The 23248-nt window shown below is 53.6% G+C and overlaps 11 protein-coding genes across 11 annotated transcripts; 5 read left to right on the top strand and 6 right to left on the bottom strand.

Moving 5' to 3' along the window:
• Nucleotides 1-82: 82 nt before the first annotated feature.
• Nucleotides 83-643, bottom strand: HMPREF1541_03235 (uncharacterized protein; the record flags this gene model as incomplete). The annotated part of the gene is made up of 1 exon (XM_008717587.1): nucleotides 83-643. The coding sequence occupies one exon, from the start codon at nucleotides 641-643 to the stop codon at nucleotides 83-85; it is 561 nt and encodes a 186-aa protein (XP_008715809.1).
• A 1289-nt stretch (nucleotides 644-1932) lies between these two features.
• HMPREF1541_03234 (uncharacterized protein) lies at nucleotides 1933-3276 on the top strand (the record flags this gene model as incomplete). The annotated part of the gene is made up of 1 exon (XM_008717586.1): nucleotides 1933-3276. One exon carries the CDS (start codon nucleotides 1933-1935, stop codon nucleotides 3274-3276), a length of 1344 nt encoding a protein of 447 aa, XP_008715808.1.
• A 254-nt stretch (nucleotides 3277-3530) lies between these two features.
• On the top strand, nucleotides 3531-5581 carry HMPREF1541_03233 (uncharacterized protein; the record flags this gene model as incomplete). The annotated part of the gene is made up of 2 exons (XM_008717585.1): nucleotides 3531-3654; nucleotides 3702-5581. The coding sequence occupies 2 exons, from the start codon at nucleotides 3531-3533 to the stop codon at nucleotides 5579-5581; spliced, it is 2004 nt and encodes a 667-aa protein (XP_008715807.1).
• A 26-nt stretch (nucleotides 5582-5607) lies between these two features.
• HMPREF1541_03232 (uncharacterized protein) lies at nucleotides 5608-6744 on the bottom strand (the record flags this gene model as incomplete). The annotated part of the gene is made up of 3 exons (XM_008717584.1): nucleotides 5608-6378; nucleotides 6428-6545; nucleotides 6593-6744. 3 exons carry the CDS (start codon nucleotides 6742-6744, stop codon nucleotides 5608-5610), a joined length of 1041 nt encoding a protein of 346 aa, XP_008715806.1.
• A 586-nt stretch (nucleotides 6745-7330) lies between these two features.
• HMPREF1541_03231 (uncharacterized protein) lies at nucleotides 7331-8420 on the bottom strand (the record flags this gene model as incomplete). The annotated part of the gene is made up of 2 exons (XM_008717583.1): nucleotides 7331-7520; nucleotides 7570-8420. 2 exons carry the CDS (start codon nucleotides 8418-8420, stop codon nucleotides 7331-7333), a joined length of 1041 nt encoding a protein of 346 aa, XP_008715805.1.
• Nucleotides 8421-8765: 345 nt separating this feature from the next.
• Nucleotides 8766-9626, top strand: HMPREF1541_03230 (uncharacterized protein; the record flags this gene model as incomplete). The annotated part of the gene is made up of 2 exons (XM_008717582.1): nucleotides 8766-9052; nucleotides 9104-9626. 2 exons carry the CDS (start codon nucleotides 8766-8768, stop codon nucleotides 9624-9626), a joined length of 810 nt encoding a protein of 269 aa, XP_008715804.1.
• Nucleotides 9627-10148: 522 nt separating this feature from the next.
• HMPREF1541_03229 (uncharacterized protein) lies at nucleotides 10149-11834 on the top strand (the record flags this gene model as incomplete). Its single annotated transcript, XM_008717581.1, has 4 exons — nucleotides 10149-10382; nucleotides 10453-10504; nucleotides 10573-10833; nucleotides 10885-11834. The coding sequence occupies 4 exons, from the start codon at nucleotides 10149-10151 to the stop codon at nucleotides 11832-11834; spliced, it is 1497 nt and encodes a 498-aa protein (XP_008715803.1).
• Nucleotides 11835-12422: 588 nt separating this feature from the next.
• HMPREF1541_03228 (uncharacterized protein) lies at nucleotides 12423-15987 on the bottom strand (the record flags this gene model as incomplete). The annotated part of the gene is made up of 2 exons (XM_008717580.1): nucleotides 12423-15557; nucleotides 15592-15987. The coding sequence occupies 2 exons, from the start codon at nucleotides 15985-15987 to the stop codon at nucleotides 12423-12425; spliced, it is 3531 nt and encodes a 1176-aa protein (XP_008715802.1).
• A 1106-nt stretch (nucleotides 15988-17093) lies between these two features.
• HMPREF1541_03227 (uncharacterized protein) lies at nucleotides 17094-18073 on the top strand (the record flags this gene model as incomplete). Its single annotated transcript, XM_008717579.1, has 2 exons — nucleotides 17094-17381; nucleotides 17429-18073. 2 exons carry the CDS (start codon nucleotides 17094-17096, stop codon nucleotides 18071-18073), a joined length of 933 nt encoding a protein of 310 aa, XP_008715801.1.
• Nucleotides 18074-18241: 168 nt separating this feature from the next.
• On the bottom strand, nucleotides 18242-18694 carry HMPREF1541_03226 (uncharacterized protein; the record flags this gene model as incomplete). Its single annotated transcript, XM_008717578.1, has 1 exon — nucleotides 18242-18694. One exon carries the CDS (start codon nucleotides 18692-18694, stop codon nucleotides 18242-18244), a length of 453 nt encoding a protein of 150 aa, XP_008715800.1.
• A 1595-nt stretch (nucleotides 18695-20289) lies between these two features.
• HMPREF1541_03225 (uncharacterized protein) lies at nucleotides 20290-21617 on the bottom strand (the record flags this gene model as incomplete). The annotated part of the gene is made up of 4 exons (XM_008717577.1): nucleotides 20290-20471; nucleotides 20522-20728; nucleotides 20794-21267; nucleotides 21338-21617. The coding sequence occupies 4 exons, from the start codon at nucleotides 21615-21617 to the stop codon at nucleotides 20290-20292; spliced, it is 1143 nt and encodes a 380-aa protein (XP_008715799.1).
• Nucleotides 21618-23248: the final 1631 nt, after the last annotated feature.

The following is a 23248-nucleotide window of genomic DNA, read 5'->3' as shown; positions in this document are numbered from 1 at the left end:
GGGACTTCGATGGCCTCTTGTTGGCGAGCATTCCCCCCACCACGCCTACCTTTGGCGTACACGTCCATCCGCGACCTCGGACTTACAGATACGCTATCAACCCTAAGAACAAGCTTCCGACCACCGCGCCAACCGTCGCGCTCCATTGTACAGCACCACGATCGGAGCTCGCCCCTCCAGTCGACGCCGCGCTCGCACTCCCCGATCCACCGCTGCTATCATCAGCGGACGCAGCATTCTCAGCCTCGACGCCAGAAGTGGCCGCCGCAGCGCCACCCGTCAAGCTCGCCAAGTCCCCCGCCGCGAAAGCGCCGTCGCTCGTAATCGATTCAAAGAACGCCGTGGCCCGACTCAGCGCCGAAGACACGCCGCTGGCGTCCGTGATGCCGTATTCGGCACCCAACGACGAGATCATCGAGTCCATGTTGTCGGCGTTGGCCGAGGCCCAGGAGCTGGCGTAGCTGAGGCCCGAGGAGATGATCGAGTTCATGTCGTGCGCTGAGACGTAGGAGCTGGCGACGCTGAGGGCCGAGGAGATGGTGGAGGGGATGTCGAGGTCTTGGGTTTGGGTTTGGGTTTGGCTCTGGGCTGTCGAGGGAACGGTGAGCGCGAGGGCGGCGAGGGCGATAGTGGCGAAGTACATTGCTGCGAGGTACGAGTGGCGGTGGGCTGGATTGGCTGGGGCTGCTGGTGCTGGTGCTGGTGCTCCTGGCGGGTGAGTGGCTGGTGAAGAGGGGGGGCGTCGCGGTGCGAATGGTCATGAAGAGAGGGGCGTTGCGATACGAATGGCAATGGTACATATAGATAGAGATATACATGAGCTACAGACGTCATATGGGGCCAGAGCAGCTTCAAGTGCCTCGTTCCCCCAGGTGCTAGCACGAAGCAGTACGTACCAGAGCTGATATAGCAACCTTGGGCGGCGAAATCCCCTCGTTCCACCAGGAACTTCGCCATTGCCAAACCGGTATGATGAGGCCTCGAACCATGATTGGACAACAGCTATATTGGCATTGTATCAGTGAAAATCCCCTAATCCTATAGCGGCGACCGAGGCCGCGGTGACGTTATGGCACTGTACTTTTGCGATGCGAGGAGTCTACAGAAGTGTCTGGGCTTTTGTTTGACGAGTCGTGGCTTTCTGCGGGGAAAGTCTGACTACCTTGGAATTGGTGGCTTCTGGTGCGAGATGTAGGGATTGAGTACTTGGCTATGCATGCTTGAGTCGGTAGCATGCCGGATTGCCGCTGCATGGTTGATGCTAGGCGTACATCAATAAAGTAGATTGGTTCAAGGCTGATGGGACAGCATGAAAGGCATGGAGACACAAGCGTGTAGCTCCGCAGGCGATGACAATCCACGGTGACTCCAGATCCTCGCCCTAGCTGCGGAGCCCCTGGGCTTGCTCCCGAGTACCCGCTCATGTAATCCATCTCGAGGCTGCAGATGCGGGGCCCATTCTTGAGAGTATCTGAATTGCTGGTGAGTATACCGGCGATGAAATTGCTGTGTGTGGCTTGTGTCTTGGTGATGACAACCTGTGGATAGACGATGAGACAGTAAGCCCATTCACGCTTTACTTGGCAAGTTGTATACTTGCAGAGGCGCTGCAACCTGTGAGCCGAGATTCTCTCAATGTGCACGGCCGACCACTTCCGATCATTTCACCTTCTGTGCGTTTGCCCCGTCTTGATACTCTGTGTGGGATGTCAGATGGTGCCCAGCGGTAAATCGGGCTGCTCCGACAAAGGCCCCGAGGTACCCCGGAAGTAGCCGATACGTTATCTCCGTGCTCCCCGTGCGCTCCATCTCCAACTGATGGCGCGAATCAATCGTCCAGCATGACATCCAGGGCCTTCCGCGATAGAGGCGGTGTTCGTTGGTGGCCGCTTCCAAGAAAAGGTCTGTGTGCAAGATTGTAACTTCGTCAGTATGAGCGCGAGCGCCGACGCCGAACCTGCAGCAGTATGGACCCGAGCGCCTGGCAAGCAATACAGCAGAGCCAGTGGCGGCGCTGGAGTATATCTTGTTCGTGAAGACGGGACAAAGGTGCTCGATGGCAGCAGTGGCGCAGCAGTCTCATGTCTGGGACATGGCCATGCAGATGTAACTGCGGCCATCGTACAGCAAGCTCAACAACTGGCGTTCGCCCACAGCTCGTTCTTTGCCAGCGAACCTGCACAAAAGCTAGCCCGAATGCTCACCAAATCGAGTGGAGGTGCTTTCGAGAAGCTGCTGATCTTGAATTCGGGGTCGGAGGCGGTAGAGTCGGCTATCAAGATCTCGAGACAGTACGCCTTGTGCAACGACGAACCTGAGCGGGTCAACATCATCGCCAGAGAATCCGCATATCATGGCAACACCATTGGCGCGTTGTCAGCTGGACACCATCCGGGACGTCGAGGACCATTTGTGCCGATGCTTTCACCAGTATTCCATCACGTCTCTCCATGTTTCTTCCGAAGAGATGCTCGTCCCGGAGAAGACGAGTCTGCATATGTGAAACGTCTCCTAGCTGACTACGAGGAAATGTTCATCAAGCTTGGACCGTCCACAGTCGCTGCAGTTATCGTCGAGCCGGTTTCGGGGGCCACGCTCGGTGCGGTGCCTGCTGCGCAAGGGTATCTGGCCGGTCTGCGTGAGCTGTGCGACAAACATGGCGCTCTACTCATCTTTGACGAAGTCATGTGCGGTATGGGTCGGATTGGAAGCCAACATGCCTGGCAGTCCCTTGGCGGAGTAGCACCAGACGTACAAACCATCGGCAAAGGTCTTGCGGGTGGGTATCAGCCGATATCAGGGGTCCTCTTCAGCAAGAAGATCTCTGATGCTATCACCAAATCGCATTCGACAAAGCCGTTCATGAGTGGACATACCTATCAGGATCATCCGATCGGGTGTGCAGCAGCTGTTGCCACTCAGCAGGCGATCATCCAAGATAATCTCCTCGAGAATGTCAGAGCCACGGGCGAACTGCTTAAGAACAAGCTCAAAGCCGAAGTGCCACTGTTGAAGGAGATCAGGGGTATGGGTCTGTTCGTCGCCGTCGAGTTCGCTACAGAGACTCACGACAAACCAATTGGGGCTGAGGTAGCTGCCGCCTGCTTAAAGAATGGTGCTGCGGTTTATCTGTGCTCTGATCTGGTCGACGCTATACTGTTTGCGCCGCCGTACATCATCTCGGCTGACGAGATTGACGAGCTGGTTGGCATATTCGTGAAGTCGACACGCGAGGTACTGAACAGTAGAAGCATAGGGGTGAACGGGCATGGGTGAGGGAGGTCAGGATGGAAAGTCCATAGACGGAAGGAACCCTCCACCGTATATCTAGCCATGGTTAACCGTACCTAGTAAGGCGCAGCTTCCGCCACGTTTCCCCACAGCGGCAAGCGGCAGAAAGCTGCCCACCTCTGTATCATGCCTTATCACTTTCCGCCTAGACCCTCCCCAAGCCTCTCCAAGCAGCTACCCGTAGTCTGGGTTATCCTTTCATTCCATCACCATGTTCTTGCCAATGCACTGCCATCAGCATGGATTCGTCTCTAGAACGCCCATCAAAGCGGGCGCGGATCGCGTGCAATCCGTGTAAGCAGAAGAAGCAGAAATGCGATGGCGATCGTCCCGCGTGTGGCAATTGTACCAAGACCGGTCGAGGTACACTATCCGTCGCTCGGATCGAATCCCCAACTAACACGAGATAGAATGTACCGTTGAAGATCCATCGACGAGGAGGAATCTACCTCCGAATTACGTTGAATTGCTGGAAGCTCGAATCGCTCAACTCGAAGGTCTCTTGAGAGAGACACATCCTCAGATCGGGGTTGATCATATGGTCGTGGAGAGCAGTCGGCCCGAAACCGCCAACACTCCTCAGAGCTCATCCCTAGCCGATGCAGAGCCTGTGTCTGTCAATGGGCGGTCTTCGAGCTCACAACAGGTGCCAAATCCAAGCGACGGCAGTAGACCAAGCGCTTTTACGCACGCCTCCGAGCCCTCAATCGAATCCCTGTGTATGGCAGCTGCCGTGTCGCAACCTCAGTACTATGGCGCCTCCTCCGGGCTCAATTTTGTACGAATCGTTGGCTCTATTATGCGAAGTGTTCGTTATCAGGGCCCTGGCATCAGTGTATCCGGCATCAGAGACAACGTCTTCAAGAACCTGCCAAAGCCCCTACCTGCTCCCCTACCGGCCAGGGTATTCGGAGACCTCCTCAGTGATGCCTACTTTACTCATGTGCATCGTCAGTATCCCTTCCTGCACCGGCCTACTTTTGAGGAGTGGGAGAACAATGTGCATTTTGCAAACGACAACGGCTTGACCTCGGACCCGGTCGAGAACTTCTTCGTCTACCTTGTGTACGCAGTGGGTGCATTGATCGTGCCCGCTTTGTGTCCTAGCTCCGCCGAAAGCCTTTACGCTGCGGCAGATCTCTGTTTGGACCAAGCTCTAACTGCAGATGGAGTTCAACCCATACAGGCTATCCTATGTTGTGCAATGTACTCGATGCGCTCCTCCAGCGGCGTATCCGTATGGACTCTGTCTGGCATTGCGCTGAGACAATGCACGGAGTTGGGCCTGAACAAGAAGCTGGTCTGGGCGGACGAATGTCTCGATCTGCTGCAACAAGAGATGCGTAAGCGTGTTTTCTGGGTCTCTTACAATCTTGACAGGATCTCTGCTGTATCGCTTGGCCGACCGGTGGGTATCGCAGACGACGACATTGATGTTGAATTCCCAAGCGACATCAACGACGAGCACGTCACCGCAGATCAGCTCCTCGCGGAGCCCCGAACCCATCATCGTGATCCCTCAACAACGATGTCTGCAGCTGTCCATCATTTGCGACTCAGGCGGATATGGGGAGATATCACCACGAATTTCTACGCCTCCAAGCTTGAGCAGACCCCGCGTACACCAGACTATCAGATTGCCGACGATATACACACACAGCTTATGAAATGGTACGCCGAATGCCCTCAGCCATTCGCTCGAACACCTGAACAAGGCTTGCCTTTTGGTACTCCAGAATGGTTCACCCTTGCCTACGATCATACCGTTCTACTGCTGAATCGCCACAAACTAGTAACTCATATCAGACATGGCTTTGATTCGACCCTGGACATGTCGACAACATATGCTGACTGTGCACACTCCGCGGCCCGCATCTGCCACACTTACCAAGACGTATACCTCAACACCAAAGTCAGCTCTACCTGGGGGGCCCTCCATATCCTCTTTCTCGCAGGGCTCACCTTCCTGTATTGCCTCTGGACTGACGGCGCATGTCGAAGGGCCTATAGAAGGGACGCTGTCAATAGTGCCTGTACAGCCTGCACGGTGGCTCTGGTCATTATCACAGAACGGTGGAGCCCCGCCCAACCCTACCGGGACACGTTCCAGGCGCTTGTCAATGCAACCCAATCGATGTTGGCGGAACAGGAGGAGCGCGGCCACCCAGACCCTAATCTACCGGTGCTGAAGCAAGCACACCTCGGCATCCCAGAGCATCTTTCAAGCATCAACGCTATCGGAATGGACCCTTCTACTGAACTCTTACTTAGAGAAATGGTTCAGAGATGAGCACAAGGCGAATCGCACTCGACTGATCATAACTTGGACGTCGTTGGCCTCTGCCCCCGAAGCAGATCGACCACGATGTCGGCTGCGCCCACACTATAGCGATAGCCGGCTCCTCCGAATCCGTACGCGTGTACAATGTTGCCAATCTTCTCAACCCGATATCCACCTTCTCGCCCCGGACGGATACCGGCAATGTTCCTCTTTACATCGCTCAGCTTTAAGTCGCTAAACCAGCCATTCGTCATAACATTGACTCGCTCGAGGATGTCTTGCTGGAGATCGACGCTGATGTCCGTATTGGTGCTACCTTCCTCTTCAACTCCTCCGATCACAACGCCGCCCGACAGCATTCTTGGAAGAACGTAGGTGTATTCAGCACCTCGTCTGATTCGGACCTCCTTGTCCAAGACTCGCGCCGGATCTTTGGGGTCTCGGGGGAAGTTGACAAACATTGTTTGTCCACGGATACCGACAACGTGTTGATCGTTTGCAAGCTCCTTGGCTCCAAGACCAGATGCATTGACCAAGGTCTTCGTGCCCAAGACTTCCGCCGCTTCATCCAGAGACTGCACCGTAGCTCGGATGAAATGGACTTGATGCACAGCCTCCAGCCGACCCTTGATCCAATTCAGATATGTATCAGGATTGACCGATATCGCCATAAGTGTATTGCCTGCCACTGTTCCCGGAGGAAGCTCGTCTGGTCCTAATCGACGAAAGTGTGGGACGACTGTTGCATACCACTCATCCGACTTGTCGTGAGTCGGCTGATCCCAATATTCGCAGACTGTCACAGTCTGAATGCCAGTGAGCTGGGGGATTTAAAGCTGGGAAAGCTACTCTCACCTGAACCCCACATGTTGGGTCTTGATGCGCGAGAGCCCAGTAATACCGCAAGGAGGCAATCTGCATTGCCCTATCTCTGGGGTCTTTGGTTATATACGGCAGAACCACAGCGCCAGCCCTGACACAGACTTCAGCTTCGATCGGCAAGCATCATCACAAACTCACCATGGGCTGGCCCACGTTGTCGTCTCATCTCCTGGAAGATCTCTCGCAAGTATGGACACACTGTAACCCGCTTCAGCCAATCTCAGTGCACATGTAAGACCGATGATACCTGCACCGACGATGCCAACATCTGCTCCTTTGTTCGAGGACATGGTTGTTTGCGAAAACAGCGCGACATAAGGAGCAAGCAAAAAGTCCGTTAACCTCCAAACACTAGACGCGACCTCCTTTGCACCCACCAGACCCCTTCAGGATCTGGAAGCTCGAGAGATCACGCCATGAAAGTTCGGGTCAGGATCTCCAGGGCGATGGATTATCCCGGGTTAGTCCACGAAGCGAGCGCACCGCATCGAGGGCAGCTCCGGTGAGGCATTCGTGGCTCGCCTCAGCTACGGAACAGTCCGACTCTGTTTGGGGAAGCAGAAAGAGAGTCGGCTCAATCCGAGTGCTCAATTAACAGACCCCAAGCCAAGTCTAACGGGGCCACCCTAACGTGGTCAGTCATTGCGGATTTCGGCACCTGTGTTCAGGGTACCGTGTCGAACATCCACGCTTATCTGCTCGGCAAATTTCCAGCGTAGGCGCAACTGGAAACGGCCACTTTCGCGTTAGGAGCACTGCGGTCAACCGTATCACTGCCTGGGCTTGAGGCCATCAATCTCACGAGCGAGCGACGACAGCGACTGCTTGGAAGAATTCGAAAGGCCACTGTCATTTAACTATCTATAACACTGCCATCTACGAGGAGCCATTTGTGCCTGCATGCGCCTTCACATCTGCTTCGTTCACCGGACTGATCGCCTTTCCTGTCTCGAAAAATGCTCGAACATTTTCGAGCGCTTCTCGGTACGCTCGGTTCCATGCAACATCCGTGATTCCACCCATATGCGGCTGCATGATAACGCGGTCATTTCGAATAAAGTACGGACTTTTCGAGTATCAGCTTGTGTCGGTCTCGTCATAGAATGACCACTTACTTGATCTTGGGCTCGCCATGGAACACATCCAGACCGGCCCGGCAAATCTTGCCCGATTCTAGAGCTTCAATCAACGCTTCCTCGTTGGCGAGAGGTCCACGACTGGTGTTGATGAAGAAGACTCCCTCCTTCATCTTTGCAAATTCCTTGTGCGATATCATGCCTTCCGTATTCTTGTTCAGAGGACAGTGCAAGGAAACAATGTCGGACGTCGATAAAAGCTCGTCCAGTGTCGAGCAGTACTTCGCATCGTACATCTTCTCCTCCTCGGGCAGCATGCGTGTGCGTTGGTAGTAGATTATCTCCATGTTGAACATCTTTGCCTTGCGGGCAACGTGCTTGCCGATAGCTCCCATGCCCACGAGGCCCAGTTTCATGCCACATGGGTCGCGCGCGGGCACGAGGCCTCCTCTCCAGTTTCCATTGGCGACACTGGTCTGCAGGCGCTGGACGTCGCGGATCACGCCCAACATCATGAAGATGGCCAGGTCCGCAGTAGACTCGTTGACGGCGTTACGGCTGTTACAGAAGGTAATGCCGTTACGCGACATCCAGTCAACGTCGAACTCATTGTAGCCCGCACTGGCGGAGGTCATGAGTTTGCATTGAGGCACCAGTGGCTTCAGCAGCTCCTCATCAAACGGCTCGTACGGCTTTGTGCCCATCAGAATGCAGATTGCGTCGAAAGGCCCGTCCGAAGCCACTTTTGCAGCCAGGTTCTTGATTGTGGTTGGTCTGTCGCCTGCCTCAGAAACATGGACCTCGAATTTGGATTCGAACTCCTTCAGATATTCAGGGTCCGCCCAGTTGGGCGGCGAAATTGTGACGACCTTGGGTCTGCGGGGAGTCATAGTTGCAAATCGGGATACTGACTTGAGGCTTCAAAAATGTTCGTGTTGGTGAGCGAGTGACTGCGACCACGACACGGCGCAGGTCTCCTGTTCTTATGCAACAATTAAAAAACGCGTCGACATGCGCACCGCGACCCACGAATGCCGATCTCCTACAGATTGTAGTGGGGGAATTCCCCCTCCTCGCCACGGAATGAGCCGGACGGAGCCACAGGGCGTATGAACGGCAATACAGCCTCGAAGTTTGACCCCAAACACAATGCATGGCTAAGCATGTCAAATAGCTAAGTGTATCTGATTCGATTGTGAGTTGTTTGTTACCAGGACTCAGTCAATTCACTCAACATGGGTTCTATTGCGCCAACAACGATGGGCTCACGCCCGATCCTGGGTCTTATCGCGTCTGAGATGAACATCCACCGGGCACCAGGAGACATTGGTAACCGAAGGACGTTCGACTTTCCGGTAATTCAGACGGAGATCAAAGGTGCACTTCTTGTGTCTATGGTGACCGACGAAGAGCATGACGATGAGATGGTCGATGCATTCGTGGAGGCGGGCAATCGTCTCATTGAACAAGGAGCAATAGGCTTGGTCACGAGCTGTGGGTTCTGGGCCATATCACAGAAGAAGTATGGTTGACCGGCCTGTGACCACGCGAACACTGCTGACGACCGCATCAGGCTTTCGCAACGGCTCTCTGTACCAGTCGCCACATCCTCGCTGCTACAAGTCCCCATGATACGCACTATCATTCGGCCGGACCAAGGTATCGGCATCCTGACTTTCGACAGCGAGCGGCTGAATTTCAACCACTTGAAGGCTGTCGGTCTGCACGATTTCGAAAACATATACATCAGTGGACCACCGAAGGAGGGCAGGATGAAGCATACCCTTCGCGATGGCATTCCCTACGATCTGGAAGCGCTTACAGAAGAAGTGGTCCAGACTGCAAAGGAGCTGATCGCAAAGCAACCACACATCGGTGCCATTCTACTAGAGTGCACACAGTTCCCTCCGTTCGCGAACGCGGTGCAGAAAGCTACAGGCCTGCCAGTGTGGGATGTCACCACTTTGGCCAATTGGTTCTACGCTGGGCTGGTCAGTAAGCCTCAACCGGTCATGACCAAAGAAGAGGTCCTAGATGCCAGCCTGGAGAGACCACGCAGCGACCGTGAGAAGATGGAGAAGCAAATACGGCAGTAATTTCCATCGCTCTCGGCTGCTTGTTGTGAACGCCAGGATAGCCACTATGATATGCAGACTGCAACGCCAGCGACCATGTCCATCGTCTTCTTCCTATCTGTGCTTCATCATGTTGGTATGTCGTTTCGGGCCAGGCCTAGCCAGAGATAACGACCGCCAGCAACAGGGTCTCTCCTGGCAAGCTCACGATGTTGCTTGAGGGAGGCATTGCCCATGCTACGGAGCCAGCCGGCCAAGACATTTCCTGGATCGGCTGGTCCCTGCAGGGCCTACCTTCTAGATAACAAGTCTCCGCTCTGTGGAGGCTAGCGCATCTCGCTACAAACCATGCGATAGATACGAGGGCGGGGACTGCCAGGAACCTCCTGCCGTCTGCCATGGATCGGTATCACCATAAAGCCAGCATGGTAGCACCGCTTTGTCTGTCGGTAACATCGGCAGCTCATTGCTCTTGAGCATCCTACGGACATCGCCCTTTGCCACCATTTGTGACTCAACCTCGACTTCTAGCACTCGTCGGCTATGGCTGGAGCAGTCAATGATGCGCAGCTCGATCTGAAGGAGACGCCTAGCATTAAGCAGGTGTCAAGCAACAATGTCGGGATCGATGACAGCGATGAGCAGCTCGATCTTGCGCTCCGGAACTATGTTCCTGGGTCCGACCTAGAGAAGAAGCTGGTCCGCAAGGTCGATTGGTACATGATACCAACGCTATGGTTTATGTGTGTTCTCTGCTTCTTGAATAGGAACAATATTGTGAGTTGAACCTTGACGATGTTCTATGGGCATGACAATGGGAGCACGATGAGCTGACCATTCGATATAGGGCAATGCCAACGCCGCCGGCATGAGCGAAGACCTCGGCCTTGACTCGTCACGTAAGTCTAGCGCATTTTTGGCCACGCGGTCAGCATGAATGTGAAAGACTGACCAAGAGGCACGACAGAATACGCCATGTTGATCTCCATGTTCTTCATCGCCTACCTCATCTGCGAAGTGCCTTCCAACTTAATCATTACCCGAGTCCGCCCATCGTGGTACGTCCCTGTGCTAGCCATCAGCTGGGGCACCGTTTGTGCCTGCATGAGCCAGGTTCAAAGCTATGGAGGCATTCTCGCTGCTCGCTTCGTTTTGGGCGCTGTCGAAGCGGGCTTCATGCCAGGAGTAATGTACATCATGTCGTCTTGGTATAAGAAAGACGAGCTCGGTAGGCATCCGCTGACCTTTGTGCCGATCAACATAGCTGACAGCCCCCCAGGCAAGCGCTTCTCGATCTTCTTCACAGCCTTGTGTTTTGCAGGGGCGGTTTCCGGGCTTCTCGCGGGCGCCATCGTCTCTGGCCTTGAAGGCGCTCGAGGCATGCAGGGCTGGCGCTGGCTATTCCTCATCGAAGGCATAATGAGCATTGCCTTTTCCTCGATCGCCTTCTTCGCCCTGATGGACTATCCGGCCAATTCGTCGCGTCTCAGCTTGGAGGAGCGCCAACTCGCCGTCATCCGCCTGGCCCATGACCGCAACATGACCGATCCGGTCATCGAACGCCTTAGCGCGCTGCAGGCTGTCTGGGCGGCCCTCCGTGACCTCCGAACCTACTTCTTCGCCATCCTATACATGCTCGAAAACGGCTCCGCGACCATCAACTACTTCATACCCACCATCGTAGGCAGCATGGGCTATTCCGGCGTAGCCGTGCAATGGATGACCGTCCCCGTCTGGGTCGTCGGTACCGTCTTCCTCATCGTGCTGCCCTACACCGCCGACCGGCTGGAGGACCGACGCTGGCACACCGCGGGTGCCCTTGCATTGGCTTTCATGAGCGCCATCATCTGCTTCCAGGTCGAGCACGACGCCACCCGCTATACCTTCCTCAGCTTCTGCATCGCCGGCGTCTACACTTCCCTCCCACTCACCATGACCTGGGTTTCGGAGACTATCGGTCTCCCGGCGGAGAAGCGCGCCGTCTCCATCGCCATCGCCAACAGTGTCGGCAACCTGAGCGCCGTCTATGGCAGTCGGCTGTGGCCCTCGGAGGATGCGCCGCAGTATGCGACGGGGTTCACCGCCATCGCGTGCTTCACGGGTGTGGGCGCGCTGTTGGCTGCCGCGGGGCCCATCATCTTCAAGTTGCTGCCGAGGTTCCCGACAAGGGCGGAGCTGGAGGTGACGGAGGGGAGGACGGTGGTGGAGAGGACAGATGAGAGGGTGTAAGGGCTGGGAAGTTGTAGTGTGAGAAGCCACTTATGGATCTGTTGTCGGTAGCGTCGATGTTATTATTGAAGCAAAATGCAAAGTTGCTAGAGCGCGTTTAGAGAATCCAGAACCCCTTGTAGTGGCAACGAAATGCCCGTTGTGAGTAGCAGGGGAGGGGCGATTTACAACAGGTGTGCGTTTATTGAACCTATTGCTTCAATTCCCCCGGACTTATCGGCAGCTGGGTCAGTGTCAGGATCGCCGGTGTAAGCAAGGCACCTAACTGGATTCGAATACAACACCTGTCCGCCGGGTTCGAGGAGAACGCCATACCTGCCTGTAACAGAATCCGCGCATATAAGCCCCTTGCCGGATACGCGAGGACCGGACCGTATAGAAATAGAAAAACGCCAAGAGAGGCAGTGAAATGATATTCGCCCGATCTGGCAGATTCATATCGCCCCCAGTCCCTACAAGCTCTTTTGGTTGTCCTTCGCCATGCCATGCCATGCCATGCCATGCCACGCCACGCCACGCCATGGCTTTCATGACAACGGCCCAAATTTTGATTCCTCACCCGACCTTTTCTGTCACTCCGACGCCTGGCTAGCCCTTCGGCTTGAACTCCTCCAGCGCCCCCTTGAGCGCCGTGCGCTTGATGGGCTTGCCCAGGAAAGCATTCATACCCACCTCCTCGCAATTTTTCCTGTTCGTTTCGTGGTCGAACGCCGTCAATGCTATGATGGGGGCGTCAAAGCCCAAGGCACGAATCCGCTTCGTGGCCTCGATGCCGTCCATCTTGGGCATCTGAATGTCCATGAAGACCAAGGTGTATGGCGGCGCGGCGGGGTCGTCTAGCGACTGCTGGACGGCTGTCAAAGCTTGCTGACCGTCTTCGGCGAGAGTGACGCTCGCGTCCGCGACTTTCTCCAGCTTGAGGAGCCGGAGTATCACTTGCTGATTCACCTGGTTGTCCTCTGCGACGAGCACACGCATGGCAGGGCTCTTGGGGACCGCGGTTGCAGGGGCAAGCGTGTTGCTCTGCTCATTCGGTGCTTCGAAGACAGTTGCGGTGGTGGGAGTCTTAGCCGCAGTCTCAGCAGGCTCAAGAGGTGCGGCAGTGGCTGATTGTATTGATTCGAGGCGAGACCAGGAAGAGCTGTCCTGAAGCTTTCGTGATGGCTGTGGTGAGCGTCTGCCAGGACCGCGTGGTGACTGCTTCCCCGGCAATATGTTCTTTTCATCCGGACCATCATCATCGTCCAGGATAAAAGGCTGGGAGTAACCAACGATACGGGGATGTTCAAGACTTGCTGTATCGCCTTCTTTCTCTTGAGTCAATATCGAAGCCCTTGCCGACTGAGGCTGTGTTCGTGGCTGCTTCGAACGCCCAGACTTGGCGCTGAAAGTGTCGAACTGTACGCTACTGGACATGCTCAGACGGCGAGCAGAAACCGCCAGAGAACCGGACACCGATGGTACTGTTTCTTTGGTATACTTCAACGGTAGTGATAGAACAAAGGTGCTACCGACGTCGACAGTGCTCTTCAGTCGGATATCACCACCCATCATTTCGGCCAGCTGTGAGCAAATGGCAAGGCCTAATCCAGTACCGCCGTGCTTCTTGCTCAGTGTCAAGTCGCCTTGAACGAAGGGCTTGAAAATCTCCTGCTGTAGGTGCTCAGGGATGCCAGACCCGGTGTCTTCCACTTCAAAATCAAATATAAGGCCCTTGTGCGGCTGATCAGCCATCATCAGAGCTGTCGAAGCCTCAGAAGCTTTGCGGATCGAGATGGTAGGCATCTCGCTACCTGGCGTCGTGAGTGCATCGCCAACCGTGTAGGCATTAGACATGTCGTCAGCAGGTGGCAGGTCAACCATACCCTTACAGCGGATCCGCACTTCGATCTGACCTTTCGCGGGCGTGAACTTCAAGGAGTTGCTGACCAGGTTCATCAGAATCTGGAGTATACGGTTTTTGTCGCCGCGAAGCCCGATTCGTCGGAGTGGTCCAGTGTCGGCCGGTCCCATTGCCAGCACGTTCGTCTTGATTTTGCGTAAGTTTCCAGCAATATCTTGCCTCGCCACGATCGCGTCTTCGGGATCAGCTCCAGAATTCGGATACGTCGAAAAAGGTCCAAGGAAGACGACCTTCAACCCGACATCGGCATCTTTCGCTTGTTTTTCGAAGATAGACACCAACTGGGAGCCTACATCGACAAGCCGGAAGCTTCCTTCCTCTATCGAGAGTTGCTGACCATAAGAACTGCGGCTGAAAGTCAAAAGATCATTGAGCAGATGCAGTAGGAGGTCCGAAGATTTGTAAATGATCTTGAGAGATTGCCGGATCCTTGAGACATGCTCTTCCTGCATCGCTACGGCACACATCCCAATGATGCCATTCAGGGGTGTTCGTAGTTCGTGAGAGACGTTTGCGATGAACAGTGTTTTGCTCTCATTGGCCGCTCGGGCCTCGTCCCGGCTGTGCTCGAGTTGAGCAGTCCTTGTCTTCACGTGCTCCTCGAGTCTGGCGTACTGCACCGATAGCTCATCTGCCATCTCGTTGAACTTACAGGTCAGATCGGTGAGTTCATCATGCACGAGGTGCTTCTTCTCCGGAACACGCTCGGGGATCTGAAACGCGCGTGTCTTCTTGACAACAGACTTGGGGTTGGTCTTCTTAAAAGGTCTTGTGAAGCCTTTTTCGGCATTCGACCAGTCAAGCAAGGATTTCTCTGTATCTGTATCGGACTTGATAGATGGCGGCACATATACTTCGTAGGTTGTGACCGAGTTGTTTGTAGCGGTTCGAAGCGCCTGGATCGGCTTGACAGCATAATGAGCCAATGGGAAACAGATGATAATGATTGCACCCACGACGCTGAAAACACAGGCAAGGATTGTGTTACGCAAGGAATTCACCGGCCCCATGACTTCACCCGTGGTCTGACCAAAGACAAGGACCCAGTCCACTAAAGGCGAAGCGATCCTAGCGTAGCCGACCGAAATAGATGCGTTGTTCTCGTTGTGTGTGTGTATCAGATGAGAAGCATTGTTCATAGCATCATTAGTGCTCGACCAGGCCTGGAGGACTGCTGGATATTGACTCATAGGAAAGGGAAGAGACGGATTGTCTGCGCGGGCAGGATGTCGATTCGGATATGGTGGTAGCTCGAATTGCACAGGAATATCAGCATTTTCGCTTTCTGGACGGCCAGCCAAAGACGTGTTGAAGACATTGATTGATCCAGCCGGACCGATGATGACAACTTCGCCACTGCTGCCCAATCCGACTCTTGAATGGATGATGGAATACAGATTCCTGGCATCAAGAACCACGGTGAGCCAGCCGAGCAGATCAGTCCGCGATGTATTGTTAAGCACCGCAACCGTCATGGAGATGAGCGATGTGTTGCTCTCGAGAAACAACGGGCCTAGGAGCAATGTGGAGTTGATGTGTAATGTTACAGACTCATAAGCAACAGTCATCGCGTCTGGATCGTCCGAATAGGTGAAATTAGGATACAGAGTAGGTGGATAACCGAGATCACCGACTCCAAGATAGACCTTGCTGCCATTCGGATTGGTGTAGGGGAGTTGATATTCACCTATCGAACCGAGCCCGGTCACTTTGGTGATTTGTTGGTTACCTGTCTCATTTGAGCCACTCCGCGGGTAGACGGCGGCCTGCAGATAGACAGACTTGTCTGCGCCTCCGGCAATAGCATGTTCGAGGTTAGCCTGGGTATGGTCAGCTGCAATGCAAGGTGCTCACATCTTCAAGACCTACAGCCAGGTCCACACGAAGTTCCTCACTCATATTCCCCCGGTTGTACTCCTGCATGTATGTTTGTAGCTTGTCCCTGGTTGAAATGCTTACAACGGAATCACTGAAAAGTGCAATTTCTTGGGCCAGTGCATCGGCTTTGAGGTTGGCAGTGACCTGCAGCATGTTCGCCCTGCTGTCGAGCATGTACCGCCGACTTTGAGTCCATGTCGTTACTGCCAGGATTGTCAGCGCCAGTAGCGAGAATATAGCGATAACGAGGCATAGTTGCTCTCGTATGCGTATGCGAATCTGCATCACCGAAGGCTTGTGTCTCCGGCGTGCTGCAAAATCCGAATCCGGTTCGGCCGATCCGGACTGCTTCTCATAGGGCTTGAATGACATGCAAGTCGTTACATGAACGTAGTAAATGCTCGGAGTCTCAAGCCAGGATATCTGTCGGCGTTGGGCTGCTCTGCAGATAGAGAGGTCGTAACAGAATGGCGGCGAGAGGGGAAATAAGGGAGAGGTGTAAGTTCACGTCAAAGAACGGGCCAAATCCTATCTGACATCCATGCCCAGAGCTGTACTTGATCAAAGCCATCACCTTCGCCGGGACGAAATAAGGACAGATACGAGAGGCTGTTTGTTGCTTACTCACATGGTGGCAAGTGGGGCTCCTAACCCAATACGGGCAACACCTTTACACCTTTTGGCTCAAATCAGTCGTTGAGCTCCTGCTCTAGCCGTGGAGGCTTCATACAGTGATCCCCGGGTCGTCGGGAAGCCGCATGCCTGTTGTAAGTTGCATGTTAGAGCCCGGGACCTTCCTCTGAAGGCACCTACATCCCACATGACGCGATTTCAAGTAGGCGTACTCGTGCGTTAGAGTGCTCTCACTGTGCCTCATTAGCGGTTACCACCCTTGGACGTGATATAGTTCCAAAGCAAGACCAGTACGGGAGGAGCTCCGAGCATGTCAAAACTCTTGTGACCTGTTGTTATCGTAAAGACCGTGGTAGTAGTACAAGGTTTTAAGCTTGTGAATGGCAATGAAGGGCGGCCGCCACGTGCGTCACTCGACCTCAGTGCATCAGCAACGCGACAGTGTCAGGTTTCCGGTTTGCTAACAACGTCGGCCGAAACATAATTCCCAGGTTCCTCGATGTTTTCTCCTCGAACAGGAGGTGTCGAAATGGCATCTTCGCTCCCTGCGACATGCAGGGTCTGTCATGCGCTTATTAAGCGACGTCCAGATCCAAGACAGAGGGCCTGTCAGTGAATTACGTCCGAGCTCCTGAAGAGATTGTCGATATGTGTAGGGCAGGTGTATGCGTCAGCATGGATTTGCGCAGTCGAATCAAGGCTGTGGAGACAACGAGGCTTGAAGACGACGTACAAGTTGTTGTTGCCGTGCAAGGGGGGTTTCCCGGATCGGGCAAACCTTTGACCGCCGGCTGGTCGCCCGTGGCTCGACATCAACCCAATGTTGAAGGTGTTTGAAGAACTACATGGCGTCTCCTGGTGCTTCACCAAGGACGCTAGTGGTGGTCTGCTGCCATGCTATCTACCTCGGTCCGTCTACGCCGAACCCTAACGCCGGCAACGACGAACACGCTGAGTGGCTCATCGAATCTTTCCAGGCAGGGGAAACGCAGACCTTCATCCGGCATATTGAGGCTGGCGTTACTCAATTGGGCGAGTGCCTCGGCCATGGTGAAGATGCAATTCTAGTCTTCAGCGGAGGAGCGACGAAAACCCATCGAGGTTGCTCCAGAACCGAAGGGCAAAGCTATCTGGTGAGTGGATCATCTTCTGTAATTCGTGGCTCGACCTGCCATTGCAGCAGCCTAAGCACGAGAACGACCCCGGCGTCGGCTCATCAATCATCCAGGACCTTGCACTTGCCCGCGGCCTCTTTGGCTTAGACACAGGCTCGCCAGCGCTACGCCAACGAATCTTCCCAGAGACATGGGCTACAGACTCCTATCAGAACATCTTACTGTCCCTCATCCAGTTCCCTCTCTTTGTGCGACAAAGCTCCGCACGGTCGCTGAAGTTCGAAGTGTCGAGCTCCGATCCTTTGTCTGCGAACGTACCGTCCCGTTCACAATGGCCTCACAAGCTCATCATTGTGTCCCACGATTTCAAGAAGTCTCGCTTCCTCAACCTGCATCTTCCAGCCATTGCAGCTCCGTTAGTATCTGTCGAGTACATCGGAATTGATCCTCCGCTGGATGAAGAGGGGCTGGCAAAGCTAGTCGAAGGCGATCGAAGAAGAGGGTTTGGTGCATGGAGGGACGATTTAAAGGGCACTGGAACACTATTGCAAGGTAAGCGACTGGAAAGAGGTTGGAACGAGGCAGCGTTTGTCGCCGCAGTGGTTGACGAGAATGAATTGTGGAGCGAAGAAGATAAGAGGAGGCTCAAACAGCTTGTTAGAGGCGAGGAAGATGTGCTATGGCCTGAGTCCTGGGACGTTGCAGCCTAACGATCAGGAAGCGAGTGATTTGGGCCCGTCGGTGACCTCCGAGCTCAGGTCTGGTCTGTATCTCTCCTGCATCAGATCGGTCAATTGTAAGAAACCCAGTATCTAATCCCTCTGCCACCATGCGCCATACTTTTCCCACTGCCATCATTGTCTCCGGAGTCCGTGCCTTCACTTTGCATTCCCTTTCACGACCGGACCACGAGGTCGACTCTCCGCCTTCACCTCCACGCCCTCCCTCGTCGCCCTCTCGCACAGACACTCCTGCTGCATCTCTTTCCACCGAAGCCCGCCATCCTTCCCCTTCTTCACCTCCGCCACCTCCTTGAACACGCCGGCCTGTCTGCCCCTCGCGAGCGCTGTGCAGGTCTCACACGCGTCATACTCACCCGTGGGGTTCTCCTTGCTGGGACTGTGACGCACTTCGACGCCCAGGCGTGGGTTGGCGCAGAAGAACGGGTTGGCGTGCGTAGGCGCGACGCATTTGGCGATGACGCCGGTGTCGGGGTTGCGCATCATGCTGATGAGGTGGCGATGGGCGGCGGCGGTGTTGTCCTCGGCTTTGAGGCGTGCGTGCCTGTGCTGTGAGAAAGCGCAGAGCGGTGGGAGGAAGAAGATGCACATTATGAGGGTATGTGGTGTTTGATGTGGAGGTGTGGTGCGGCGGACGTTGATCTGGTGGGTGTTGGTAGCTCGATGCGGCAAAAGCTATGCTAGTTGAGTTGTCTATTTCAAAGGTCGTGGGCGTGGCGTGGGCATAGTAGGTGAGAGCGTGGAGATTAAGTACTCTAGATGTGGTTGCCTGGTAAAGCCCTCGCTGAGTACCTTCACCCACAACATTCACCGAAAGCATCCACACGCAACATCAGCTCTCCCTGCTTCTCAGCCCGTCACTTTACTGAGCCTTCACTCAAACGAGTGACTTGAATGTTTTTCATGCAAACCTAGCAATCTACAGGCAGAAATGCCAGTAGAACATCTGAGAAAAGGTGGACAATCTGTTATGGGTGGGGAAAATCATAGTCCAAGAATATGTACTTCACTTATCTTGCTACCTTATCGACTGAAAAACCTCTTCTTGACCATTCGCAACGCGAGGACGATACCTGAACGGCGCCACCAGCGTGTGTATCGTCGAAATGATCCTGAGGTCCGGGGATCTGCGGAAACAATCGCTATCCCGGAGAAGGGCGTCTCACTTGGCTGAATGCTGTCAGTAATCCTGGTCCACGTGATAGTCTCCTGAATCGCATGGTTGGACGTTCGTGTCAATTCCGCTGTATGATGTTGAGTGGAGGTTGTCGTGGTAACAGCCAAGTCTGGTAGCTGCAGCTCCAGCTGGGATTTAGCTAAGACGAGGCCTATACTGAGAGATTTCTCTCGGCTAAAGAAGATACTGAGGCAAACGTGCGCCACCATAGATAGGACTAGCAGGAAGCCTAGCACGCTCGGAAGAAGCCACCATCTGTAGTACTTCGTAGTAGGTCTGTCCGACGGGCTCGCTGGAAAGGGCGGTGGAGTGGCTGGTCGATTAACCAGCTCATACATTCGTTCTTGATGCGTTAGCGCTGGTAGAGGTAAATCGTCCCTTTCGACGCCATCCTCAGTCTTAGAAAGTGGCCATTGGCATGAATGTGGTTGGTCAATGTTCGAAGCTGCGATATGCTGGTGGAGTGATCCATCACACATAGCCTTGGCCTATTAATGCTCTTGAGAAGGACATTGTGCAGGAACAATGCCCTGACTTTCTGGACAAAGAAACCATTGTGATAAGAGTGAAGCGGACAATAGATGGTACCTTCGGCATTTAGAGTAACGTCTGGAAGTATGCTACTCGTCAGATTTCAGGCGCTCACAGACAACATGCCAGTCTCGAAACAATCTGCGCCATAGGTGCGTTAAGTACCCGCGGCAGGTCGGGATCAGATAGTCATTACAAAGGGCTGAAGAGGTTGTTTAGCAGCTGCCCAAGAATCCGAGACTCTGTGAGATTAAGAGAAGAAACCTGAATGATAGCATAACAAACTACTAGTACTTCATCGCTGGGCAGTAACAGACCAAAAATAGCCCCTGACGACTAGAAACTTCTCAGACTCACCGAATTGCCAATGGATCGCTATGCCGCGCTTCTTGCGCGCTTAGTCGGTCTCAACAACACATGTTTGGATGCTTCTTCTATGTCTCTGTCATGGCCGATGGTATAGGAGCGTCCCTTACCTCTATGGTTTAACGGGTCCCAATCCAAAGCTGTTGCGTAACGCGTTCATGGTGTCCGGTTGTATGTTATTCCACTGAAGGCTATCTACACCCATAGGAATCGGATGCGGACCCAGCTGCGGATTTCCAAGCATTACAGTCGCTAAGACCATGCAAGTCGGGGGGATTTTACCTATCCTGAGGTCTGGCATGGAAAGTCAGTAATAGTAGTATGCTTTCAAAGGAGGGACTCACCGTAGCCAGAGGGGTTGTCGAAGGTGAGGTTCTGCTTGTTCTGTCCCATCCTTATGATGTCGTATTGACACATACGGAAGTTATACTCTGGAACTCCAGGAGGCACTTCTTTTGGGCGATTACTTGGAGGAAGTATCGACACAGGTTGACCTGGAGGTGGTGGAAGATTACCTGGGGATGGTGGATCTGGTGAGTTTGCTACGGGACCTGGGCACTCGGGGTTAGCCATGTTGGAAAAGAACGTGAGAAAATATGCCCTGCCATGTACTTACCTGTGGTTTTAGGTGGCGACTCTTGCGATCTCGTAATAGGTCCGTTCACTGGCTTCGATGCGTTCGATGTTTGTGTCGGTTTCGGTGCTGATGAGGATTTTGCAGCTTCTGAGGCTTTCGATGCTTCGAAGGAGGCTTTAACCATCGAGGCTTTTGCTGATAAAGAGGAAATTGATGCCACTGCTGTTTTGAGGCCTGCTATGATTTTGGAGGCTTCAGACTTTTTTGGTCCAGCTGACATTGTTGCATATTGACTCTCCAATGCCGGCAATGACGCTTTCATGCCGTAGTTTGATTTCCTTGAGGCTGCTACCGACGCCTTCGAAATCGACAACGCCTTTGACTCTTCTGAGGCTTTTGAGGCGTGCTCTACCGAGCTTACCGACGCTACGGATGCTACTGATGCGACCGATTCCGAAGACATTGAAGACATAACTGACTTACTCAACTTTTCATCCTCGACCCTCTGGCCCGCTATATCCGTTAGATTCCGGGTCAGTATCATAAATCGTAGCGCCAAACGCGGATATCGGGTGTAACTTACCTAGACCGGCAGCGGCGCCACCAGCAGCAGCTCCAGCTACTGCACCGGCAGCTGCTACTGTACTCCCGTAGTACAATGCACCGTTGACTATGACAAAGCCTCCGTACCAGATACTACTCGCGCCGACACCAACGGCTGCTGCGATACTACTACCAGCAATGCCGGCCGCAGCAGCCTCTCCGCCGACCGCGCCGGCAATGGTGCCGACAAGGGCTACCAAAGGTCCTGCAGTGACAAAGCAGGTTAAATAAAGAAGTGCGAAGAAGCGACAGAGGTTCATATCTTTTTCGGCTGTTGAAAAGTTTGAGGAAACTATTGATAAATGGCGCCTATGTGGTTCTTATATACAGCAATATACTGCGGGGACTCCTTGTCGCAGATCACCAACATCCATTTAAAGACACAATAGATGTTTTAATCGTACTTTCAATGTTTCAAATTGTTCGAAGTCTTTGTTGATCCACTATTCAGTGGTGAGTCGTACTTGTGTCTAGACTCGCGTTCTTTGTCGTCTGTCAAAGGTCTGCATATCTCAGACCGATCCCAGTTGTAGTCGGAGCACGGGTAGAACGGTCTGTGCTCGTCTATGCACTACACCGTCGCACGGCCGTACGTGGCGCACGAAGATTGTGGCACAGACAATGAAGATTCCTGAGTAGTGATTGCAAGCAAATGGTAAACATCAGTCTGCATATCATTGTGCTGCGCTGCTCATCCAACCAGGGGCAAACCTGCACGTTCTCCCCCTCGGCCTACCCCTGCTACAACCTGGCTGAAAGCCGAAAACTCGTACTTCGTATCCCAATGATGACTTCAGCAGCTCCTATACCCATTCTCTCGTGGTTGTTCCTCAACACTGCTGCGGGCGTCTTACTTACCGTTCCCGACCGATATCGCCACTATGGATTTCCTGCCATCTTGGTACCAGCTACGGTCTCCTTTCAGACAATGCAAAATTTGAATTCTGTGCCTGGTCTCTCAGAGCTGTGGGGGAGTATCACTCTCATCAGTCTGGTGCACTTCTCATCCTTACTATACATCAAGAAATGGACACTTCGCACGACTGCACAGACCAGCGATGCCTCGAAAGCCACCTGCACCAAGCTCGGCAGAAGATTTTGGACGCACATGTACAGGGTCGCAAGTAATCCTCGCTTCATTAGGGTCCCCTACAAGAACGTCCTTCTCTTTGACCAACGTGAAGTCAAAACAACTGCTATTCATGGGAAGTTTTCATGGATGAGAATCCTGCGACTGGTCTTCAAAGTTAGCATAACTCTCTTTCTTAACCATTTGGTTGTCAAGCAACTTTTGGGGCGTATAACCAGCAATGACTTCACACCAGCCAAGGCAATCCTCCTTCGACGTCTACTTCCATCATGTCTCTATCAACCACCGCCAATGAGAGACATGGCGATACGGCTCTGGATCACCACGACTACGATTTGGGCGCCCATAGTACTACTTGACAGCATCCATGCCGCACTAGCCGTGCTCTTCATCTGCATCCTGCGTGTTGATGAACCAGAAGATTGGCCAGACTTGTTTGGAAGCCCTTTAGAGGCCTTTACCCTTGGCCGATTTTGGAAGAAGTACGTGTATCGCCTATCTGCCTAAAGAATGCTGGCTAATAAGAATCGAAGCTTTTGGCATCGTCTTCATCTAAGCGGATACAGCGACTATGTCCGTCTCATGCTCCCACGCCGCGTGCTACACAACCCTATGTTGAAGAAAATGCTCATGACGATTTCTTTGTTCATGATTTCAGGGGCGATCCACCAGTTTACCAGTTGGCAGCTCAACCACGGCTGTATCGACTATGCAGATCTAGAGTTTTTCTGTGTGAATGCGGTTGCAGTGATTTTGGAATCTGCCTTGCTGGAGATAATACCTTCCGGTCGACCCTCAAAA

The sequence above is a fragment of the Cyphellophora europaea genome (assembly GCF_000365145.1).
Source record: "Cyphellophora europaea CBS 101466 unplaced genomic scaffold supercont1.3, whole genome shotgun sequence".
Taxonomy (NCBI): Eukaryota; Fungi; Ascomycota; class Eurotiomycetes; order Chaetothyriales; family Cyphellophoraceae; genus Cyphellophora; species Cyphellophora europaea.
The sequence above is the reverse complement of the archived record's forward strand: the minus strand, read 5'-3'. Positions and strand labels throughout refer to the sequence as shown.